The sequence below is a fragment of the Galleria mellonella genome, unplaced genomic scaffold (assembly GCF_026898425.1).
Source record: "Galleria mellonella isolate WM207_F2 unplaced genomic scaffold, CSIRO_AGI_GalMel_v1 utg116, whole genome shotgun sequence".
Lineage (NCBI taxonomy): Eukaryota > Metazoa > Arthropoda > Insecta > Lepidoptera > Pyralidae > Galleria > Galleria mellonella.
The window spans coordinates 570,120-590,794 of record NW_026441978.1 but is presented as its reverse complement, the minus strand read 5'-3'; the positions used below and the strand labels follow the sequence as shown (position 1 = coordinate 590,794).

Genomic DNA, 20,675 nt, shown 5'->3' with positions numbered 1-20,675 from the left:
TAAAGGAACACCAACAGCATATTGCATTATAACACATATAACAAACATTAAATACAATACAATATTAATGCACATGCCTATTACATATATATATACAGTGCGAGAAAATGAAGTACCAATTATAATGAATTAAATAAACCTCTTTACGGCATTTTGGAAGAACCTTTTTTAAAAATATTTTTTTATATATTGTTTGATGCAATTTTAAATGGTACGCTAGCTAACGGTCCACCTAATGGAAAGTGGTAACCGTCGCCTACAGATGTAAACAGTACAATGGACATAACAGAGTATACTGTGTCGCCCATAATACCCCCTATGCGTTGCAATTTCTAAGGACTCAGGTGTTATTCCTCTGTACCCTGTAGATTCACTGACATATCCTACCCTTCAAATTGAAACACAGCCATGCAAACACAACTACTTCACGGTAGAAACACGAACGGGACAGAGGTACCCAAGCAATCGACTTTTGTACAAAGTCTCCCTCTGGTAAATAAATACAAATAGGCTACTTTTTATTCCGGTCATAACGCGGTCATACGGTCAAAGGTGTGGCTAAAAGTCAGCATAGTCATGGTGCTGCTCATGTCTATAGGCTACGGTTACCACTTTCCATCAGGTGGGCCGTCAGCTTGTTTGCCATTCTAAGTTGTATAAAAAAAAATATTTATAAATTGCTTACTACACGCAAAATTTCCCAAAACGTAAAGTAAGTCATACGTTCATTTTAGAAACTTAAACACCATTTAGAAAATCTATTTAATTTGTCATTAAATATATCAATATCTGGCTGCTGAGCAATCAGAGAATTGAGCAAAGAAATAGCCTGATGAGTGGGAGCAAACTGAGCAGTACAGGTGCGAAGCGGCGGCGCCGATAGTAATCGACAAGCACGCAGTCGCGTTGTCTTCTTCACCATTCCATATAGTACCATCATTATTTCAACCATTATCCGTCCACTGCTGGACATAAGCCTCCCCATACTCTGCCATAAAGAACGGTCTCGAGCCACATGCATCCACTGACTTTCTGCAACGCATTTCAGGTCGTCACTCCATCTAATGGGAGGAGGGTCGTCCTACATATAGTATGTATATATCAAATTTCATAGTAATTAGTTAAACTGTTAAAACGATATTTTTTACAATTATTAGTCAGGATTATTTTTAAATATCCAAAACAATATAAAGGCAGACATCAAAATATTAGTGTTAATTTACACTTCAAAGGTAATTCAAATGTCGATATATATTAAAAGAAATATTAAAAAAAAATATTAAAAGCAATATTAAAAGAATAAAACTTTATTTCTAGAAACATAAACCTCTGTGTAAAAGGAAAGCATTCACAGAAAAGTCAGCTTAATTACACTACGTAGAATTTAAAATCATTTAAAGTCAATTAATAATATTCCACAAACAAAATGTATGAAAAGATTTAACTTTTAGTTTTTCTACATTTAATATATAATACTAAGGAGGAAATATTTTATTGTTTAAAGAATAAGAATAATTTATTTACTTGAAATGTGGTACAAAGGTCTTAAATGGTAACTGAGCTACACATTTCGCCTTATATAAAGGCATGCAAATTTTGTCTTAGCACATGTTAAGTAAAAATTTATCAATTACGTACGTAATATATATTTGTTTGTAATGTGTAAACTTAAAAACAACTCAACCAATTTAAAAAATTGTTTCACTTATCAAAATGTATCATCATCATCAACAAGTAATAAGCTATATATTATTTAAAAAAAAATAGATATACTTAAGAAAATTACAATAATGTAATCCAAAGTATCAGAAATTAGCTTATTTAAACCACTTGTAACACAAAATACTCATCTATCTTTCTATCTACATATTTATACGTTCGAAGCCGGGACGGATCGCTAGTAATAGAGAAACTTAAAAAAAAATTAAATTATTTCACCGAAAACTATATTATCAGCGGGTAAATTATTTATTTTTATTTACAAAAAAAAAACAGTGGCACTCCGGGAGTGCCGACAGAAGTGAAAAATTAAAACAATTGCGTCTGTATTTTTTGAATCGTCAGAGGTATCGGTTACGGTAACGGTAAGTGCCGAGAGTTTAATGGATTTTCCCATTTAAAAAAATGCCAACAATGCCAACATGCATGTGTATCTATGTACGTACATACACAATATATATATATATATATATATATATATATATATATATATATATATATATATATATATATATATATACTTATATACACAGTGTTAGTGTCAGTGTCAGTTGTAAGGGTAACAGTGATGTGAATTCAATGGTTTTTTCCCATAAAAAAAAATGCCCAAAGCGCCTAAAAAATTTTCACTTAAAAAAATTGAAATGCTACTATAGTTACAACTGTACATCCTGTCTACCCGTGCAAAACCAAGGGAAATCACTAGTAATTATTATTCATTAATAATAAATATTCTTTATTCAAGTAAACTTAAAAATAAATATTTTTGAATAGTCATTTTTTTTCTTATGTAAATATTTTTTTTAATACAAACCCGTTACCAATATTTCGTCCACACTCTAAAAGTAAATTAGCTAATTACTCCAAATTCACAAATCCACTTACCAATAACAAAGCTGAGCAGCAACAATACAGCCATGTTTCACCAAACACTTTATATCACATCACCAAATATCAATAACAACTTTAAATGTACGAGAAACACACATAAAACACTTTATGACTGAAAGCGAAACACGTGCGCGGGGTGAAATTGTCAAGGGAACGCGGGTGGTCCCCACTGATGCCTGGCATACACTGAAAGCAAACGTCAACTTAATATGATACAAGGGAAAGTGTTGCCAGGTAGAGTGTACACCCTTAAACTATTAATTTTTACTGGCCATAAATTTGGCTAAAATAAACCTACAATTTGGAATGATTTAACAGAAACATTTTTTTAAAAATTCGTTTGAAAGTCTGGCTGCTAACGTTGAAATAGTCGACTGTTTCTCTCTCAAAGAAGTTTGATTACGTTATATGATTCGTATATTACTGGCCACTATGAGTTAACATTTTTTAACACTAATTATCCCAGCCATTTTTCTTTATTAATTAATAACTGTAGACGTAAATAAAATTGTTTAAAAATTGGAATAATCATATAGAGTTTGTCTACAGATCACGTACGTAATAGGGAGATTTTGATTTCCAAAATTTTTTTAAAATTGGCCAGCGACTGAGGACCACAGGTGTCTCAAAATAATTCTTTATCTTAGTAAATGCACGAAGTCCATTAATTGATGGTGATAAGGGGGCCCTATAGAAAATATTACACACAAGCTTTCCCTGTGTAAATAGGGCAAATTTTGAATTATTTTTAAGTACCAATCTGTCCAGACATTTGAGGATATTTCGCTTCACTGGCAACGTTTTTGAGTAATTTATAAGCTCTGAACGTCGCGCGCATGCGTCCCAGCAGCGCAATTATTTCCCATAAAAACATTTTTCTGTTATTTCAACTTCATCCCGTGAATGTTATCTCACTGCTAACAATAAATGTACTCATATTATCATATCTAATATTAAAAATTCTTTTGTCTTTCTTTGCATCTCAAAGCGCTTTCGGGATCTCGCTGAATTAATTTAAGTACCCGTAATCTGACTCGGTTCTGTTCTTATAAAAACAAACTTTCTTTCAAGAACAGTTATTTAATTATACCATAGAATAAACAGCCTTTCAGCCAGCAGTTGGAATGAGTTTTACTTATGAAATCATAGCTCTTCTCAATGTGCATTGAGTTCGGGCAGGCGGGATGAAAGTGTGTGGATTTGATAGGTTAATTGAAAATTTAATGAAACATACACTTTCCGAGTATTAGTTCTCGTTTTAAACAATGGCTACCGTAACTCTAAAGATATGGGATAATATTATTATAACCGAACGAATAACTGCCCCTTGTTAACTATATCTATATAAATTCGAAAGCGTTATAACGATGGATAAATGGATGAAAAGTCAACCTTTGCTTTATTTCAAATAAAAGTTGAGTTTTACAACAAAAATAGGTTTTTTTTTTATGGGTGAAAATGGTATGGTAACCCCGCCTGCGCTAACAGGATACGCTGGCGGAGCACCAGTGAAGGGTGATAAATGAGAATGAAGTCAGGCCAGTTAGCCCATCATGGTGAATTCATCAGGTATTAACCATGATAGTTTCCAAGGAGAACCGCGTGGAGGTCGACCTGGTTGGGTATATTGGTAGCAATAGGATTCTCAGTCTCCATTACTAACAATCCCTTTCCCCTCAACAAAAATAGGTTGTATATTTTTTTTATTTTTGCTACTTTATTGTATTTAAGTGTAAACTGATTTAAAAAATTCTTCTATTTTGTATCTGAAAGAGTAGACGTACTTCTAGACTGATCACATAAAAAAAACACTAATATCGGTTCAGTAGCGATTGGTTTTAAAACAAAATAACTAACCGGTTTTATCATGTTTGTACCGGGGGGAAAGGGATTGTTAGCAATGGAGTTTGACAGCCCCATTGCTAGCAATATGCCCTATCAGATCAACCTCCACGTGGTTCCCCCTGGAAATTATCGTGTACAATTCTTGTTGAATTCGTCACGATGGCCAACTGGCCTGCTTCATCCTCACCTATCATCCTTCACTGGTGCCCCGCCAGCGTATCGTAATGGCGTAGGCGGGGTTACCATTCCATTATCACCCATTAAAAAAAAACATGTTTGTAGTTGTTTTTTTTTGTCAAACAAAATCTATTATTTTTTAAAGATATTGATATATTTAATCATCTTCATCATCACCAACAACAATATCATCATTATCAACATCATACCAAGCGTTAACTATCCACTGCTGAACATGGGCCTGCCCATACTGGGGGGTTTTGCCAGTAGTTGCCATGCTTGGCAAACGGGTTGGTAACCACAGTTAGCTTTTAGTGATGTTTTAAGATCGAAGCTGCTGCCCACTCATGGATCATTAAGTTCTCTTAGTCACTTCTTACGACACCCATGAAAAAAGGGGTGGCCCATTCTATGCCGGAACCATACAGCTTATAGAATAACATAAAATTATAAAACACACATAACAACAGACACGTAAAAATAAAAAACCTACCTCTAATTTACCAGAGGGAGACTTTTTACAAAAGTCGATTGCTTGGATATCTCTGTTCCATTCGTGTTTCAACCGTGAAGCAGTTGTTTGCATGGCTGTGTTTCGGTTTGAAGGGTGGGATATGGCGTGAATTTACTGGGTACAGAGGAATAACACCTGAGTCCTCAGGAATGGCAACGCATGGGAGGTATCATGGGCGAAACAGTATACTCTGTTATGTCCATGGCACTGCTCATGTCTATAGGCGACGGTTACCACTTTCCATCAGGTGGGCTGTCAGCTTGCCTACCATTCTAAGTTGTACAAAAAAAAAAGAAAAATAAAATTCTGTGACAGTAACTAATAGTTATCCATTCCTTAGAAAAATGATCTTCCATAATACATTAGATACGTTCGTAAATACATAAACTCCCTTCTATGAACAATGCATTAGGAGTCCCTTAATACGACGGTAATATCTGGAAAGGGTAAGGAAATTCAATCAGACACACACACACTTTGTCTAACTTTTTTACCCTTGAGTCAGTATTATGAAAACAAAGTACAATATTATACAAAGTTTTTTTTTTTTACAACTTAGAATGGCAAACAAGCTGACGGCCCACCTGATGGAAAGTGGTAACCGTCGCCTATAAACATGAGCAGTACCATGGACATAACAGAATATACTGTTTCGCCCATGATACCCCCCATGCGTTGCCATTCCTGAGGACTCAGATGTTATTCCTCTATACCCAGTAAATTTACGCCATATCAAATCATTATGAGCTGTTAATCTGATTCTTTCAAATAAATATATTTTGTCTTATCCGTCTTAATTTTCTATTTAATCTTATAATATATTTTCTCCCATATACTTAGTAATAAATATACATTATGGTAACCATATTAACGCAGTACAGATAAAAAGTTGACCTGTTTTTAGCTGAGCCTTTGTATGGAGCACTCTATCTGTATAATCTAAGTTTAGGTCCCTTTCGTTAGTTTTCCATAAGAAATACGCGAGCTACCTGGCTTTAGGCAAATAGGTTTATGCGCCCTCCGTATTATAAAGTGAGTGACAGTCGTTTCTGATTTCTAAAAGAATTCTAGTCTTTTTAGAAATCGGAAAGAAATGATAATGAATCTGACTTATACAAAGTAGGTATTTTATTCGTATTTCTGCGTATTTCTGAAGTAGTTGTTATTGCAAGATTGTGTTTCAGTTTGAAGGTATATAGCAGTGGAATTACAGGATGTGGAGGCATAATACCGTCATCTTCAGACAGGAATGGCACTTCATGACCGTAGGCGACGATTAACACTTTCCATCAGGTAGGCCGTCAGCGCTTTTGATCTTTCTAAGTATCATTAAAAATACGAACTCAGAAGATTTTTCACTTAGTGGAACAAATAAATATGAAATCCCTTTTATACTTATTTGTTCCACTGAGTGAAAAATAAAGATTTCTTGTTATTATGTAAAAGGGATAGGTTTGTGTTATTTTTAAGCTATAAAACGTGATGATGTACGTATTTTAACTCGGATTAGATAAATATTTTGATAGAGATGAGACTCTTAAAAAAGATATTTAAAAATGAATAAATTTAAATTTACATGAATAAAAGTAATTTCTATTTATGAATGCTTTTGCTAAATTGCGAAATTGATTGATTAATAAAAATAGAGGTTATAATTTTAAATTATATTTAAATAACACTTGGTCGGTTATTATCCGTATGATATATATATGTATTTTTAGTATGTGCCTATTATATTGTAGTTTATTGTTGTTTCATTTCAACCTAATGGTATTTTAATGCCGCCATATTTACTTTCATTTTATATTATCTATCCTATAATAACGTTGGGTCGTAACGATGATATCGATCTACCTGTTTACTCTATTATTAAAATATATCTAACCATTTCGATGATATGATGGAATTAAGAAATATATGTATATATACATATATTTAGTTATTTTCAGAGTATTCGAAGAGTATTTAAATTTTCCAAACGTTACGTTCTTTTTCCAAATAATAAAATGTGCCATAATCTTTGTTGGAATTGCCAACCTCCGGTAGTAAATGATAATTATAGAAGAAACAGACATGGTACTTTGTCATAATCATTCATCACATCAGCTTTTAACTGTCCCCTGCTCCCCATAAGCCAGACCATAAGCCTCCCCCTTGGAGGGTTTTGCTAGTAGTTGCCACGCTGAGCAGGCGGATTGGCAACCGTAGTTAGCATTTAGTGATGTTTTAAGAGGGACGCTGCTGGACGTCCCTCAACCATTAAGTTCCCTTAGTCGTCTCTTACAACACCCACGGGAAAGAAAGGGGTGGCCCATTCTATGTCGGGACCACACGGAAATTGACATTACACGGATATAATCATGAGTCTTTTGTATTTTTTTTTCATTGCAAGGAGTCATTGGTTGCAGGTGGTTTAGGACCGTTCTTTATGGTAGTATTTTTTATGTAACTTAGAATGGCAAACAAGCCGGTCCATCTGATGGAAAGTGGTAACCGTCGCCTATAGACATGAGCAGTAGCATGGATATAATAGAGTATACTGTTTCGTCCATAATACTCCCCATGATTTACCATTCCTGAGGACTCAGGTGTCATTTATCTGTACTCAGTAAATTCACGCCATATCCCACCCTTCAAACCGAAACACAGCCATGCAAACACAACTGCTTCACGGTTGAAACACGAATGGGACAGAGGTGTCCAAGCAAAGGAACTTTGTACAAAGTAAGTCTGGTAAGTCCATGGGAAGGCTTATGTTCAGCAGTGGACAAGTAATGGCTGAAATAATGACGATGTTTATTTTGTTTAAGCACACACAATCACTGTAGACGATATTGTAGTTGAATCTTGTTGTCTCATTTTGTTGTTAAGTGTTTGCTTAGAGTTCAGGGTGCAGGGAACGTATCATTAAGTGGGTACGTAACGTGCAAGTCTGAATTAGTTCAGACTAAGTTGTACTTAGTTTCGAATACGAGTTTCTTAGTGTTTAGTAAGAACATATGTTTCACAAAAGCGTGGCAAGTGCGCAGAATAACGGATGGTAAACGTTCAACTAAAATGAAAAGGAATTTGGAGGTAAAGTATACCTATTAAATTGATAATAGCAAATTATATTCACAGAAGGTTGCTTGGAAGAGATCGTTGTTAACGATAAATTCGCCCATTGTTTTCTCAGTGTAATATTTTCTTGTAATTTTATATATATATATATATATATATATATATATATATATATATATATATATATATATAATAGGTTTACTATTGTAATCTTATAGAGAAAATAATAAAGAGTATCTATCTATCTATCTATATTCAAAGAAAGTATTCGTTTATTTTTTTAAATAAATTTTTATGATGAATTAGCAATTCTAAATTAAATAATAATTAAGTTTTGGTTCCACAAAAAAAAAAAACTATTTCAATTGTGGCAAAAAAACAGTTATTTTGATTTAAAAACGAAACTAATCTGTACATCTAGTATATAAAATTCTCGTGTTGCGGTGTTTGTTACCAAACTCCTCCGAAACGGCTTTACCGATTTTTATGAAATTTTGTGTGCATATCGGGCAGGTCTGAGAATCGGCCAACATCTATTTTTTATACCCTACAATGATAAGAGTAACCATCCCCAATTTTTTTTTTATTTTTTATAACAAATTTTTCCATTTTTATTTTATTATGATTTAGCATTAAAAATACACACAACTTTAAATTTTCATCGTTTTACGATCAACCCCTGTATTTTAATCGTGATTTTTATATTTCGCAATAAGTGGTAAAACAACGTTTACGGGGTCAGCTAGTACATGAATAAAATTCACATTCGACCGATCTGTAAGTATATCCTTTTAGGTGAAAGAAGATTTATCTAAATTGGTTTGCAATTGATAAAATCGTGAGATAATAAATGTAAAAAAATATATAACCGAATTGAGAACCTCTTTTTTGAACTTGGTTGAAAATAACAGACATAACAGAGTATACTGTTTCGCCCATGATACCCCCCATGCATTGCCATTCCTGAGGACTCAGGTGTTATTCCTCTGTACCCCGTAAATTCACGCCATATCCCACCCTTCAAATCGAGACGCAGCCATGCAAACACAACTGCTTCACGGTTGAAACACGAACGGGACAGAGGACTTTTGTACAAACTCTCTCTCTGGTATAAAACTAAATGGTACTAAACTAAATCAATTTCAAACCATCTTTATTCAAATAGACTTGTCAGTCATTTTTTTTTTTAATCTACTACAGAGTTCGGAGAGTTGTTATCTGTTAAGAAGAGCCCGCAAGAAACTGAGCAGTTACTCTTTTAAATCTCTGCTAACACTATGTGTTTTTATTTTATTGTACTATGTCTAAAATAACATGGTCGTTACAAGTCCGTGCATGATTGACTAACACCATGCACGTTTGTCATGCAATCCATGCGACCTCTAGCGCCAAACGTTATTTACACATAAAATTTATTTAAACTGTTGCATTGTTGACATATATTTTAAATACACTGTCGGGACTTTGATTGTAGGTAAATAGTATGTACAGTACCATGGACATAACAGTATACAGTGTTATGTCCATAGTACTGCTCATGTCTATAGGCGACGGTTACCACTTTCCATCAGGTGGGCCGTCAGCTTGTTTGCCATTCTAAGTTGTATAAAAAAAAATACTTTCTACGAGAGGTCGTTAACCTCAAACGAATAGCAGAAGCGTAGAGAATAATGTCAATACAATATACGTACGTACTTTTATAATAATATAGTACCAATAAGTAATGCTCTTCACTAAATGTCATACGATATATCACTCTGTCGTGTCCTTGCCGTATCAATAAATTCAATAAGCAATATTTCATAATATCTCTAAAAGGGATAACGCGTCCGTTTTTAGGAAATTGGGAGATTATTTTTAAAAAAATGGCAGCTTTTATTATAGGTTTACAATGTAAATTCAAATTCAATTACATAATTTTCTAGAGCGTTATAAAAAAGTGATTAAAAACAATCATTGGTGTCGAAATTGCACAATTAATTAGAAATACCAAGGTAAACCCGATCGGAATGTGGGGAAAGGGATTGTTAGTAATGGAGACTGAGAATCCCATTGCTAGCAATATACCCAACCATGTCGACCTCCTCGCGGTTCTCCCTGGAAACTATTATAGTTAATTCCTGATGAATTCATCATGATGGGCTAACTGGCCTGTTTTCATTCTCATCTATCACCTTTCACTGGTGCTCCGCCAGCGTATCCCGTTAGTGCAGGCGGGGTTGCCATACCATTTTCACCCATAAAAAAAACCCGATCGAAATGGGGGGAAAGGGATTGTTAAAAATGGGGACTAGTAACCCTATTACTAACATTATATCCTATCAGGTCGACCTCCTCACGGTTGCCCCTGGAAACGATCGTGATTGATTCATTAGTGAATTTGTCACAATGGGCTAACTGATCTGCTTCATCCTCACCTATCATCGTTCACTGGTGCCCCGCCAATGTATACCGATAGCGCAAACGGGGTCACTATTCCATTATCATTCATTAAAAAAAAAACGATCGCAATTTTAGAAGCAGCTTACGTTTCTTTATAGATATATGTACGCGATATATGACGACGGTTACCACTTTCCATCAGGTGGGCCGTCAGCTTGTTTGCCATTCTAAATTGTATAAAAAAAAAATCTCAACATATACATACGTACATATCTGTCACGCCTGTCTCCCATTAGGGTAGGCAGAAACAATGGAACGCCAAATGCTTCGATTCAAACAAACCACTTTCGCTTCTTCCACATTCATCAATCTTGTCATACACGCTCGCCGGTTACGGGCACTTTTAATTTGGCCCTTCTTCAGCACGTCGCCTATTTGGTCGACATACGTCCGTCTAGGGCGGCCCCTGCCGACATCTCCATTCATTCTTGCTCGATAAATCTCTTTCGTAATTCTTCTTTCATCCATCCTCTCCAAATGACCAAGCCAACGCAACATTCCTTTTTCGATTTTTGTCACTACATCGTCTTTCAGTGCACACTTCTCTCTAATCACACTGTTTCTTACTATATCTTTTAAAGTTATTATATCTTTATATCAACATATAATAATCTTCTTATGAGTATGTCATACTTAGTGTATATCTATAGTGTATATAACTGTATATATTCTTGACCCAGTTACGATTTCTTTAACCTTAAGTTATTAAAAAGTGTACTCCATTTTGGGATTACATAGAATAAAATTCCGAAATAAAAGTGCACTCTCCGGTCTGGCGTGAAATAGGAACAAAAAGCTAATTTCCATAATGGCACAATGTATTTATATGTAAATGAGCAGACCAATTATGAAACGGTGGCTGATTCGTGAGGATTAGGATGAGAGATGGATTGAAATTATATTAAACAGATTCCGTCGTCTTTGCTTATACTATTTACGAGTACAAATATAATTAAGGATAGCTATTCGAAAAAGTTATTAATTTCTTAGACACGGAACTTGGAATCTCCCTTTCTGGGAGGAACGGGGGACAGCGAGTTCCAAGAAAGGGAGAACAGAAAACAAATATAGTCCGGTCAAAGTAGGATTCATTTAATATAAGTAATCTAGGAGATTCAGTTAATCTATAATATAAAAATGAATCATTGAATGTGTTGCTACGTACAAGTTTTTTTTTTTTTACAACACAGGGGGCAAACGAGCTTGCGGCTCACCTGATGGTAAGTGACTACCGCCGCCCATGATCACCACCAACGGTATTGCAGGTATGCTGCCGGCCTTTTAAAAAGGAATATACTCTTTTCTTGAAGGTTATGTTGTCGTATCGGTTCGGAAATACTGCTGCTGGAAGTTGATTTCAAGGAGTGGTTGTGCGTGGAAGAAAGTGCCTTGAAAAACGCACGGTGGAGGACCGCCACTCGTCCAGATGGTTGGGATGAAATTTTAGTTTATGGCGGACTGTACGATGGTGAAAATCAGCAGCAGGTATTAATCCGATAAGTTGATACAAGGTCAAATATATCACAGAGCAGATTCATTGTTATCAGTGCCAGATAGCGACTACAAATTTTTGACTAAATAACGTAGGTAATAGAAGCAATCATATTGAATGAAAAATATAAAAGAGAAGATGTTTTAATTTGAGTTTAAATGACTGCAGTTTCTAGTACGGCTTGCTTATTTTTTTTTATACAACTTAGAATGGCAAACAAGCTGACGGTCCACCTGATGGAAAGCGGTAACCGTCGCCTATAGACATGAGTAGTACCATGGACATAACAGAGTATACTGTTTCACCCATAATACCCCCCATACGTTGCCATTCCTGAGGACTCAGATGTTATTCCTCTGTGCCCAGTAAATTCACGCCATATCCCACCCTTCAAACCGAAACACAGCAATGCAAACAACTGCGTCACGATTGAAACACGAATGGGACAGAGGTATCCAAGCGATTGACTCTTGTACAAAGTCTCCCTTTGCGATGGATTGCAATGGATCGCTAGTTTCTCATAAATACATAGTTCTAAATGATTATAAAAGTTAGTTCAAGACTTTCGTGTTGTTAACACATATTTTAAATACAATATCGGAGTATAACGTGACACAGTTGCGGGTAACTAGTACGTACATAATTAATTTTTATTACCGACGTTTTTATTGTTGTCATGACCATGGCAGAACTGAAGGGAGCGGCGTCTTCTTCTAATAATAATAGTAGGGGGATGCTTACAACTTTGCTTGCTAGCTTGCTAATATACCCTATTAGATCGATCTCCACATAGTTCCCCCTGGAAACCATCGTGAATTCGTCACCATGGGCCAACTGCTCTGCTTCATCATTATCTAACTCACTATGTAACTCACTGGTGCCCCGCCAGTGTATACCGATAGCACAGGCGGGGTTACCATTCCATTATCATCCATTAAAAAAAAAACATGTAATTCTAATAACAGTGATAATGTAAAAGTGGCCGAAGAAACTGTGCGGGCGAGAAGACTTTTTTTATGCAACTTAGAATGGCAAAAAAGCTGACGGCCAACCTAATGGAAAGTGGTAACCGTCGCCTATAGACATGAGCAGTACCATGGACATAACAGAGTATACTGTTTCGCCCATGATATCCCCCATGCATTACCATTCCTGAGGACTCGGGTGTTATTCCTCTATATCCTGTAAATTCACTGCCATATCCCACTCTTCAAACCGAAACACAGCTATGCAAACATAAGTATTTCACGGTAGAAACACGAATGCGACAGAGGAGCCCAAGCAAACGACTTTTGTACAAAATCTCCCTCTAGTATAACACATTAACTTCTTAGGCTTCACATTAAGTCCCGATATTGTATTTGAAATATTGTTTTTTTTTTTTTTTTTTTTTTAATAATATAATATTCGTATTGCAAACCACAGATAATAAAGGACAAAACGTCGCTATACTCGTATTCTGCGGTTCCCGTAGACAGCTATTGTGACCACAGTGGAAACGGGTGCAATCTGTCGAAGACTTAAAACTCAGTGATAGAAGAAAACGTTATATTCACCAATAATGTGGTAAGTAGATTTTGTTCTACAAAAGAAAAACCAACTTTAGTTATAGCAAAACCAGTTATTTTCATTTTAAAACTAAACTAATGAATCGATTTTGTATAATTTCCTATGAGACGCACCTGTAATATATCCTTTCATATAAAAAAGAATTTTCGAAATCATTTTAGAAATGACAGAGTTATGAAGTAACAAGCATAGAAATACTTTCGAATCAAAAAGCTTCATTTTTTGTTTATTTTGATAAAATTTTTTACGAAATCAATCTGAAAATATATTCTTTCAGATAAAAAATAATTTTCCAAATCTGTTTACAGATGATGGAGTTCTGAGGAAATAAAGAGTAGAAAAATGCAACCGAATTGAGTAATTTCTTTTTTTAAATCGATTTTTTTTATACTACTTAGAATAGCAAACAAGCTGACGGCCCACCCGATGGTAGCCTATAGACATGAGTTACCATGGACATAACAGGGTTTACTGTTTCGCCCATGACACCCCCCATGCGTTGCCATTCCTGAGGACTCAGGTGTTATTCCTTTATACCCTGTAAATTCACGCCATAGCCCACCCTTCCAACCGTAACACAGCCATACAGACACAACTGCTTTACGGTTATCGATTGAGCAAAGCTAGTAACACCATGAGTATTTACTATCGAAGTGATTTTCATGTGAGTTCCGATAGTGTTTGTTGTCGATGACGAAAATAAACGATGAAGAAAGAAGGTAAACAAATATGTTTGACCTCATGTCATACCCTTATTTCATCAGTTATGTCGTGACCCTAACGCTTGCAACAGGATCGATATATCAGCGCACACAAAGAATAGTAAATTATAGTGGCAAAAACCCATATATATATATATATATATATATATATATATATATATATATATATATATATATATATATATATATATATATATATATATAAACTAATTTAAATCATTTTATTAAAATAAACTTGTTTACAAGCACTTTAAATCTTCATTTTTTTTATCAATCTTCTTCAAGACCCAGAAAGTTATTATCTGCCGAGAAGAACCCGCAACAAGCTCGACAATTACTCTTTACTCACGCCTGTCTCTCATTGGAGTAGGCAGACATAATGAAATATTAAGTACTCTGATTCTATCAGACTTATTTCGCTTCCTCCACATACATAAATATATTTATACATTTCGTCAGTTACGAGTATTTTTATTCACCCCTTTTATATATCTATTTGGCTAACATACGTTCATCTGAGGCGACCCCTACCGACAATACTTATTCGTGAACGATAAAACTCTTTCTAAATTCTTCTTTCATCTGTCCTTTCCAAACTCGCACGCCACCTTTTTTTTTCTTTAATAATAACCTTTGAGTACCGACGAGCGCCATCGCGCTCGTGCGCATTGCAACTAAAAGTGCCACGAGCGTCATAGCGCTCGTAAAATCAGTCGCTGTTTAGCTTGTTGTAAAAAAAATAATTATAAAATTGGATAATTAGGAGGAGATACAGTTTTTTTAGAGACAAGGGTAAATGACATCAACACGACAAGGATTTCTTTGGCATTTTTAAGTACATATGAGTAAAAATCAATGGCACTAAAAGGGTTAAAAGAAGACCGTACACGCGCAGTGACAAACAGCACGCTGGTCGCGCAGTGCTGCTCAAAACTACAGCCGTGAACCGCGCTCATAAATAATGCTCCTACTGACATCGGAACTAGTTGGACATCTCCGAATTGAAAACGTGAATAAAGCCGACATATATAGTTAATTGTTTGACATAGTAATATTTTATGTATTTATTTATTTATTTCATATATTATGTATATTTTTATATTAGTCTAATCATTTGGTAATATTATAAGATTATATTGCTTTATTTGTCCTCTATTCGATAATGCACCGCCTACGTATTTCTCAATTTGCCCTATGTTTGACTGGTAGAGAACACCCTCCGATGTTAAGTCCGCGAAATGTGCATAGAATTTAACTGTGCATTGAGGTTTAAATAAATGAAATAACAATACAGTTTGACTCACAATAGCCATTATTCAATAAAAGAAACCCATTTAAATTTCATACAAAATGATATAAGTTTATACATACCAATTTACTCTTTAAGCTGATTACGTTCAGAACGCAATACTTATATACATCAAGGAAACAATAAAATATTATTCCTGTGTCTGGTTGCATAGAAATAAGATGATATTGCAAGAGCTGCATTTTTGAAAATATTCCCACGGGCACATTTGCGCATAGCCCATTCAGTTGCAAGCTACACTTGTGTCTCCTAGAGCTCGGAAACTAAAAATATTTTCAGTTTATGAATCTAGAATGCGGAAAGTGCATTTTGTTGTTAAAAGATTAGTGCACTTTTTATGACCGGATGAAAATCTTATTGTGTGTTTTTATAAAGAGCATAATGCTGCTTTTATAAATAACTAGTTACCCGCCCCGACTTTGCACGGGTGCAATGTACAAACTATGCAATGTCAGTGTGGAGTGATTTATATTATAATATTACAGTTTAAAATGAAGCCTTAAATTATCCCTTTGTAATAAAATACAGATTGTTTACAATTGGAGTCCGTCATTATTATTTTTCTCCCACCTTAGTTTAACGAATAAAAAAAAAGTACTCATGAATGGAGACATATGCGCGTACGCTTGTTCCTGTAAAAATAAATGTAATTTGTGTGTTTTAAACTGTATGTGCCCTGAAGAACTTATAAGACTTTGTGTGTGCGTGCATATAGGAGTTGAGGAAGAACTGCCAATTACCTACAGCAGAAAAATTCACGAAGCCGATGCCAGGTTAGTCCTCCTCGACAGACAGAGAATCTTTCCCTTATAAAACGCTTCCACTGCGGTGTTTTACCTTAAACAATTACTATTCTTATTTTCACCATAGAATTTACAGGGTACAGAGGAATAACACCTGAGTCCCCAGGAATGGCAACGCATAGAGGGTATCATAGGCGAAACAGTATATTTTGTTATGTCCATGGTACTGTTCATATCTATAGGCGACGGTTACCACTTTCATCAGGTGAGGCGTCAGCTTGTTCACCATTCTAAGTTGCTCAAAAAAAAGAACCGATTGTCATCGCTTAGGAATCCATCCTCACACCTTAGAACCAGGATGGACGCGTACAGTGAGGTTTTTGAGGAGCGTCCTCTCGCGGACACTCAGGTTGTGGAAAGATCTTCCTGCTGAGGGTTTCCCTAGATACTAAAGCATGGGGTCCTTAAAAAAGGCTTATTAAGTTTTCTTAAGGACTAGTGACTCGTACGTGATATCCCTGGTGTTACAGGCATCCATAAACTATGGTAACTCTGTTAACCATCAAACGGCCCGTATGCTTCTTTGCCAATGAAATTTGGTAAATGAATAGGTTACATCCTAACTTAGTACATATGATATGATTCAAACGGATGAAGCCACGTGACGCAGCCAGTATTTAATATTTTCATATATTCCACATGTGCAAATAATGTACAGAATTTATATAAATCTCTAAATTAAACTAAAAATAAAGCAAAAACATAATAACGAAATTGTCCGAAAATAGTTCAGCTATAATTCAATGCTCTTAAATAGATTGCTCCTACGTTTGTGCGCGTCACATTTCTGCCAAATGAACTATTACATCTCTCTTTTATTAAGGTCAAAGCCATAATGATAAGAGACATCATTATAATATAATTTGATTAGATTATCTCAAGTTATGATAGTGCAGTAACTTTAATGTAAGTATTTCGATCGCGGCGGCTGGCGGGGTAATAAAAGATCCCCTATAATTGAGCTTGGGGGCAACATGAACTTTTGGTCGAGTCTAAATTTATGTACTTAGAAGTCGTAAGAGGAGGTAGTTTTCAAGGTATTTTTTACTTTTGTAGGGTCCGGAATAAGTCGAAACGACAGAAGAAAATAAAAAAAATAAAGTCTCCAGCAATTGATAATTTTCTTGCCTGATGGAAAGCAATGATGTGGTCTAAAATAGAGCTCGCGAATGGCCTATTTAGTTTTTGCCTTAAATTAGTGATAATTATTATTTGAATGGAAAACCATAAGCAGGGAGAGTTCCGCTCCTTGGTCATACGCATGATGAAGGAAGACGCAAAGCACTTTATGCGTATAAATGGCATGTCTACGACGTAAGGGTACAGACTCTCGCCTCGTCTAATCCTCCAATACCAAAAGGGTGAAGGAGCAATTAGATTAAACAGATTTTTTTACAATCAAACAACATACAGCCCGCCTGATGGTAAACGGTCACTGTAGCTGCAGGTTACACTTGGAGTGTCACGTGCGCGTTGCCGACCCTGAAGAAAGCCTAATAATAGACCCTTTTTGAAGAATTTCATATTGCAGTCTCTAGGAAAAGCCTCGGATTAGATTAAGTATTAAGTTTTATTGTATTTTGTTTTGCAAATAGTAACTATGAACACATACAGTAATGAACGAAAGAATGTTTTGATTAGACGAGATGATGACGAATAATTGAATTTTTATCATCCTTACTTACATTATAAATGTGAAAGTGAGTTTGTTTGTTTGATCCCCTATGATTATTGATGCTTTAACGGATTAATCAATCATTATGAAATTTGGTATATACATACTATATGGTATGTAAAAGGATGTAGGCTACTTTTTATCCCGGTCAGTAAATATATCCGGTCATGCGGACGAATTCGTAGGTAAAACCTAGTGTAACTATTAGTAGACTTCGTAAAGGCAGTGTACGACTCTGCAAAGATAAATTACATTTGGAATAGGACTTTATAAACCATCAACCAATCTATCAATCATTAATCTAAATATTAATTTGAAGAATTCAAAGGTAAAGATGGTATTCGATCTTAGGAGCCCTGGATAATACTGAAAAAATTAAGCTATCATCACTAAAAAGGTAGAATAGAGCTAATTTTAGATACATGTTTTACTAAATATGGCGTTGTGTCAGCCGATAACTGTCCACTGCTGAACATAGCCTTCCCCATAAAGAGGGTTTTGCTTGTAGTTGTCACGCTTGGTAGACGAGTTGGCAACCGCAGTTTGGCTTTTAGTGATGTTTTAAGAGAGACGGTACTGCCAATCCCTCCACCTCCCTTGGTCGCATCTTACCACACCCACGGAAAAGGAAGGGGTGGCCTATTCTTGCCGGGACCTACACGGTAAATATATTAAAGACAACAAATCCCGTATAATTTTTTTTGCATTGTTTAGAAAAAGCAAGCGAAGTGACAAACAGACGTGAACTGCGTCGTAGTTTTTGACTATTTAGAGATAATATTCCACTCAACTCAAGCCTGAAATTTCCTCATTTGCAACTAGTAAACTTTCTGCGTATCGCGGTTGTTCTACTAACTTCTCAGTAACGTTACGCTCACGAATGTTTGCCAGTTTGTGCATATGACTCCACTAAACTTTGGCATTTTCAACTTCTCATCTTGTTAAAGCCGTAACAGCGCGGGAATAATAGTTCGTTTTTGGGGATATTTATTGGATATAGATTTAATAGTAACTATCCAATTCACGCGTCTTTGTCTATCTATCCTATTCGAAAGCTACGCTCTTGTCGGTGGAGCTGTTGTCACTCACTACGATTTTCAGCGAGTCCCTTCACCTCTTGATACGACACAACACCAACTCCTTTCTTGATCTGCCTGATGTAACTATGCCTTGGTTTCCCTTTTCCCTTCCTTCCTTCTATCTTACCTTGTATTATAATGTTTATAAGTTCGTCGTGTCGTATCAAGTGTCCTGACATTTTTCCCTTTCTGACCTCAATAGTTCTTATAATTTGTCTCCTTTCCTTAACCCTAAGTAGGACCTCCTCATTACTAATTCGATCTCTCCAGCAAATTTTATTCATTCTTCTCCAGCACCACATTTCAATGGCTCTAAAGTTATCAAGAGGCTTCTAAAGCTCTAATTGTATCATTATTACAGGAGTTATTCTTGCAGATGACATAAGTACGTCTATTCCAATCTTGTTTCTTTGAAAATTGAGATTTGACAAAGAAATTACAAAGAACGAAGGTATAACATCATGGTAACGCTTATGGGCACATTAGATACCATGGGCGTTTCAAAATATTTCGTGATGTTTAGAATAGTGTACAGGTCTATAAGCGACCGTTATCACTTCCCGTTAAGTACTATTAGCTTGTGTGTCATTCTAAAAATCGTAAAAGAAAATATTCAGTCAATATTAGAAAGAGAGCTAACAGAAATCTAGGTTTTATGGTTCACGAAATTCATAATAATTATTATTATTATGAATTTCGTGCCTCAAGTCAAACTATTTAGGAGTTATTCTCCATCCAAAAGTTGCCTGGAAAAGAACGCTCTTAGCGATAAGGCCACCTATTGTTTTCTTAGTGTAATATATTTTTGTTATTATAATCTTATGGTGGAAACAATAAAGAGTATTTATCTATCTATCTATTATGGAGGTGGATTAAGTATGTGACTTTTTCTAAAGGATTTACGCTTTCCATCAGATGGACCGTCTACTCATTTGCCTTCCTAACAATAACAAAGGACTTTTTCAATTTTTTCTATATACCTACATGAAATTGTTTACATTGTATTAGCCGAGTCTTATTCGATCAACATATACACGTTTACATTATAAAGCTATATGTTAAACCTTAATAAATGCAACAATAGCCTCGGAGCCATTTTGTCTGTAGTCCCGACGTGTACATTCGCGCTCAGATGTTCTGTCATCTTTTACATACCTAACAATTTCATAGCGTCCCCGTCCCCTAAGGCGATACAAATGCAGCTACTGTGTTTAAGTCTACTGGCGTGTATACTCGAATACAGAAGTTTCAAATAAACCAAGACTTTGGTATGTGCTTACAGGGCGAAACAGAAGTCAGTATTAATCATCTAATATATTTTAAGAGAGTACCTATTTTATTAGTGATTTTGAACATTTTCCCCGAAAAATAAATAAAT

At 35.4% G+C, this 20,675-nt stretch overlaps 1 protein-coding gene across 1 annotated transcript in view; it reads right to left on the bottom strand.

Moving 5' to 3' along the window:
• Window positions 1-2,780, bottom strand: part of LOC128200616 (uncharacterized) — a 130,372-nt gene extending 127,592 nt beyond the window's left edge. The window contains exon 1 of the mRNA XM_052894613.1: window positions 2,605-2,780. Coding sequence (XP_052750573.1) covers window positions 2,605-2,638 — 34 coding nt within the window. The 5' untranslated portion in view covers window positions 2,639-2,780. The remainder of the gene's footprint in view (window positions 1-2,604) is intronic.
• Between the last annotated feature and the right edge of the window lie 17,895 nt (window positions 2,781-20,675).